The 5,016-nt window shown below is 52.0% G+C and overlaps 1 protein-coding gene across 1 annotated transcript in view; it reads left to right on the forward strand.

The window, feature by feature from the left end:
- Positions 1 to 323: 323 nt before the first annotated feature.
- Positions 324 to 5,016, forward strand: part of ltv1 (LTV1 ribosome biogenesis factor) — a 77,427-nt gene continuing 72,734 nt past the window's right edge. Inside the window, 3 exon segments of the mRNA XM_085979213.1 lie at positions 324 to 448; positions 2,458 to 2,586; positions 4,869 to 4,989. Of these exon segments, the coding sequence (XP_085835339.1) occupies positions 446 to 448; positions 2,458 to 2,586; positions 4,869 to 4,989 (253 nt within the window). The 5' untranslated portion in view covers positions 324 to 445.

Consider the following 5,016-nt stretch of genomic DNA (forward strand, 5'->3'; position numbering starts at 1 on the left):
TGAGTGCAAATGGGTATAATTAATTTGTTTAAACACTGGAAAACTTAAAATCTGTGTTTAAACAAATTAATTATACCCATTTGCCCTCATAAACAGGGGATTAATTATCTGGCAGGACTTTCTGCTGCCCTGTTCCATGTCAAGCAGACATTTCAATCAGAGCTTGGAGGACCGAGTCGCGGTCAGCCAGTATCCCAGGGTGCGTCACGGCAGCAGCCAATCAGACCTTGGAGGATCGAGATACAGTCAGCCAGTATCCCAGGGTGCGTCACTCCGACAGCCAATCAGCGTTTGGAGGACCGAACTGCAGTCTGCCAGTAGCCCAGGGTGCTTCACTCCGGCAACCAATCAGAACGTGGCGTGCGGCCCTGGCGGACGGCGCATGGAGACGGAGCCTCAGTGGAGTTTATAGACACCGCCAGCGCTGCACTGAGTGTCGGGCAGCATGGTGAGTGAGCGCTGCTTCACTTGCATTCATACAGCGCCTCTCATCCTCAGGACGTCTTAAAGCGCTTTACAGCCAATGAAGTATTTTTGAAGTGTAGTCACTGTTGTAATGTAACTCGGCAATCAATCTGCGCACAGCAAGCTCCCACAAACAGCAATGTGATGATGACCAGATAATCTGTTTTTGTGATGTTGTTTGGGCATAACTCCCCTGCTCTTCGAAATAGTGACCATGGGATCTTTCACATCCACCTGAGAGGGCAGATGGAGGCTCGATTTAACGTCTTATCCGAAAGACAGCTCCTCCGACAGTGCGGCGCTCCCTCAGCACTGCCCCTCCGACAGTGCGGCGCTCCCTCAGCACTGCCCCTCCGACAGTGCGGCGCTCCCTCAGCACTGCCCCTCCGACAGTGCGGCGCTCCCTCAGCACTGCCCCTCCGACAGTGCGGCGCTCCCTCAGCACTGCCCCTCCGACAGTGCGGCGCTCCCTCAGCACTGCCCCTCCGACAGTGCGGCGCTCCCTCAGCACTGCCCCTCCGACAGTGCGGCGCTCCCTCAGCACTGCCCCTCCGACAGTGCGGCGCTCCCTCAGCACTGCCCCTCCGACAGTGCGGCGCTCCCTCAGCACTGCCCCCCCCGACAGTGTGGCGCTCCCTCAGCACTGCCCCTCCGACAGTGCGGCGCTCCCTCAGCACTGCCCCTCCGACAGTGCGGCGCTCCCTCAGCACTGCCCCTCCGACAGTGCGGCGCTCCCTCAGCACTGCCCCTCCGACAGTGCGGCGCTCCCTCAGCACTGCCCCTCCGACAGTGCGGCGCTCCCTCAGCACTGCCCCTCCGACAGTGCGGCGCTCCCTCAGCACTGCCCCTCCGACAGTGCGGCGCTCCCTCAGCACTGCCCCTCCGACAGTGCGGCGCTCCCTCAGCACTGCCCCTCCGACAGTGCGGCAATCCCTCAAGCCTAGATTTTTGAGCTCAAGTCTCTGGATTCGGACTTGCACCCACAACCTTCTGACTCAGAGGTGGGTGCTACCCACTGAGCCACGGCTGTGACCTGGAGACCATTTTATCCACTGCGGGGTAGACTGAACCAAGAGCCCTGAAAATCTATCTTTTTCAAATATTTATCCAATTCCCTTTTGAAAGTTATTATTGAATCTGCTTCCACCGCCCTTTCAGGCAGAGCTTTCAAGATCATCATAGCTCGCTGTGTAAAAAATAAGTTCTCCTCATTTTGATTCTTTTGCCATTTATTGTAAATCTGTGTCCTCTGCTTCTGCCACTAGAAACAGTTTCTCCTTAGTTACTCTCAAAACCCTTCATGATTTTGAACTCCTCTATTAAATCTCCCCTGAACCTTCTCTGCTCTAATGAGAATAACCCCAGCTTCTCCAGTCTATCCACGTAACTGAAGTCCTATCATCCCTGGTAGCATTCTAGTAAAAGATGTTTCCATTTACAGGGAATCCAAAACTAGGACCATCAATATAAGATAGTCACTAATAAATCCAATAGGGAATTCAGGAGAAACTTCTTTACCTAGAGAGCGGTGAGAATGTGGAACTCGCTACCACAGGGAGTGGTTGAGGTGAATAGTATAGATACATTTAAGGGGGAACTGGATAAGCACATGAGGGAGAAAGGAATAGAAGGTTATGCTGATGGGGTGAGATGGAGTAGGGTGAGAGGAGTCCCGTGTGGAGCATAAACACTAGCATGGACCAGTTGGGCTGAATGGCCTGTTTCTGTGCTGTTAAATTCTATGTAAATCTCTGCTCCCTCGTCAAGGCCTTGACATGATTGTTCCCTCTTGTCGAGTGACGTGGTACTAGAACACTGTCGCCGGGTGTGGTGTGATATTTGCCGGGTTTATAACACCAAGAGGTCAGACTGTGTGAAGCTGAGACCTGCGGTGTGCGGGGGCCATCCTGGCTAGTCTCGGAGTAAACCCCGGTCGCGATACCTTGTTTCCTGTGTCTAACCCATCGTCCTGTTTGCAATTGTGTTTCACAGCCGCACCGGAAGAAGAAGCCCTTCATCCAGAAGAAGAAATCGGTGACCTTTCACCTGGTGCACAGAAGCCAGAAGGACCCGCTGGTCGCGGATGAGACGGCCCCACAGCGAGTTCTACTGCCGGCAGAGGTTGTTCACCTTGACGTGTAGCTGAGAGCTCTGTGTGAGCGAGAGCGCGCGTTCGTGACGCGACAGGGCTCGGCGCTGGGTGTGGGGCAGCTTCCTCATGGATCGAGGCGTGTCGTAAATTCTTGGTCTGTGCATCCAGATAGGAAAAGGGGGAGGCCATTCAATCAGATCAAGGCTGATCTGTACCTCAACTCCATGTCCCCGCCTTTGCTCCGTATCCCTTGATACCCAACAAAAAATCTATCGATCTCAATCTTGAAAGGTCCAATTGGCCCCCAGCATCCACAGCCTTTTGAGAGTATGATTTGGACAGGTTGGGTGATTGGGCAGATGCATGGCAGATGCAGTATAATGTGGATAAATGCGAGGTTATCCACTTTGGTGTCAAAAACAGGAAGGCAGATTATTATCTGAACGGCAATAGATTGGGAGAAGGGGAAGTGCAACGAGACCTGGGTGTCCTTGTGCACCAGTCGCTGAAGGTAAGCATGCAGGTGCAGCAGGCGGTTAAGAAGGCAAATGGTATGTTGGCCTTCGTACCGAGAGGATTCGAGTACAGGAACAAGGATGTCTTGCTGCAGTTGTACAGGGCCTTGGTGAGACCACACCTTGAGTATTATGTGCAGTTTTGGTCGCCTTATCTGAGGAACGATGTTCTTGCCATGGAGGGAGTGCAGCGAAGATTCACCAGACTGATACCTGGGATGGCAGGAATGACGTGTGAGGAGAGATTAGGTCGATTAGGCTTATACTCGCTGGAGTTTAGAAGAATGAGAGGGGATCTCATTGAAACTTATAAAGTTCTAACAGGACTAGACAGACTAGATGCAGGAAGGATGTCCTCCTCGCAGCACACACGCCCACCCAGCTTTGTGTCGTCTGCAAACTTGGAGATATTACATCTAGTTCCCTCGTCTAGATCATTAATATATATTGTGACTAGCTGGGGTCCAAGGACCGATCCTTGCGGTACCCCACTAGTCACTGCCTGCCACTCGGAAAAAGACCGTTTATTCCAACTCTTTGCTTTCTGCCTGCCAACCAGTTCTCTATCCAAGTCAGTACCTTACCCCCAATCCCGTGTGCTTTAACTTTGCACGCTAATCTCTTATGCGGGACCTTATCGAAAGCCTTCTGAAAGTCCAAATACACCACATCCACTGGTTCTCCCTTATCTATTCTACCAGTTACATCCTCAACAACTTCCAGTAGATTGCTGGGAGTCAGTGCCTTACATGGGCAGTGGGTGGGCTGCTGTGAGAAAGAAAGACTTGCATTTCTACAGCGTCTTTCACCGCCTCAGGACGTCCCAAAGCGCTTTTCAACCAATGAAGTCCTTTTGAAGTGTGGTTACTGTTGTAATGTAGGAAACACGGCAGCTAATTTGAGCACAGGTCCCACAAATAGCAACGTGATAATGACCAGATAATCTGTTTTTTAGTGGTGTTGTTTGATGGATAAATATTGGCCAGGGCACCCTACTCGTCTTCGAAATAGTGGTGTGGGATCTTTTACCTGAGGGAGCAGACGGGGGCCTCTGTTTAACGTTTGTGAAAGACGGCACCTCTGACAATGCAGCGCTCCCTCAGTACGGCACTCGAGATTTTGTGCTCAAGTCTCTGGAGTGGGATTTGAACCCACAACCTTCTGACTCGGGCAAGAGTGCTGCCCACTGAGCCACGGCTGGCCAGGGTGTCATAGTCATAGAGTTATACAGCACAGAAAGAGGCCCTTCGGCCCATCGTGTCCGTGCCGGCCATCAAGCCCTGTCTAATCTAATCCCATTTTCCAGCACTTGGTCCGTAGCCTTGTATGCTATGGCATTTCAAGTGCTCATCCAAATGCTTCTTGAATGTTGTGAGGGTTCCTGCCTCTACCACCCTTTCAGGCAGTGAGTTCCAGATTCCAACCACCCTCTGGGTGAAAAAGTTCTTCCTCAAATCCCCTCTAAACCTCCTGCCCCTTACCTTGAAACTATGCCCCCTTGCTATTGACCCCTCTACTAAGGGGAAAAGTTCCTTTCTATCCACTCTATCTATGCACCTCATAATTTTGTACACCTCAATCAGGTCCCCCCTCAGCCTTCCCTGCTCCAAGGAAAACAACCCCAGCCTGTCCAGTCTTTCTTCATAGCTGAAGCGCTCCAGCCCAGGTAACATCCTGGTGAATCTCCTCTGCACCCTCTCCAAAGCAAGCACAGAACTTGAGTCACTTTTAACAAGTTAAGCAGCAAAGTGAATCCCGGATGTCAGCCTGACCCAGTCTTTACTCCTTTCTTGCAGAGAGCAGATGTGCAAAAGCGGAAGGAAGAGGAGAGGAAATATGGCGTCTTCTTCGACGACACTTACAACTACCTGCAGCACCTGAAGGAGGCGTCTCCAGTTGCTGAGCTGGTGGCCTCCAGCGCACCCCTGACGGAGACCCGGGTCA

The sequence above is a fragment of the Somniosus microcephalus genome, chromosome 3, assembly GCF_052327205.1.
Source record: "Somniosus microcephalus isolate GS21.2 chromosome 3, FLI_Smic_1.0, whole genome shotgun sequence".
Taxonomy (NCBI): Eukaryota; Metazoa; Chordata; class Chondrichthyes; order Squaliformes; family Somniosidae; genus Somniosus; species Somniosus microcephalus.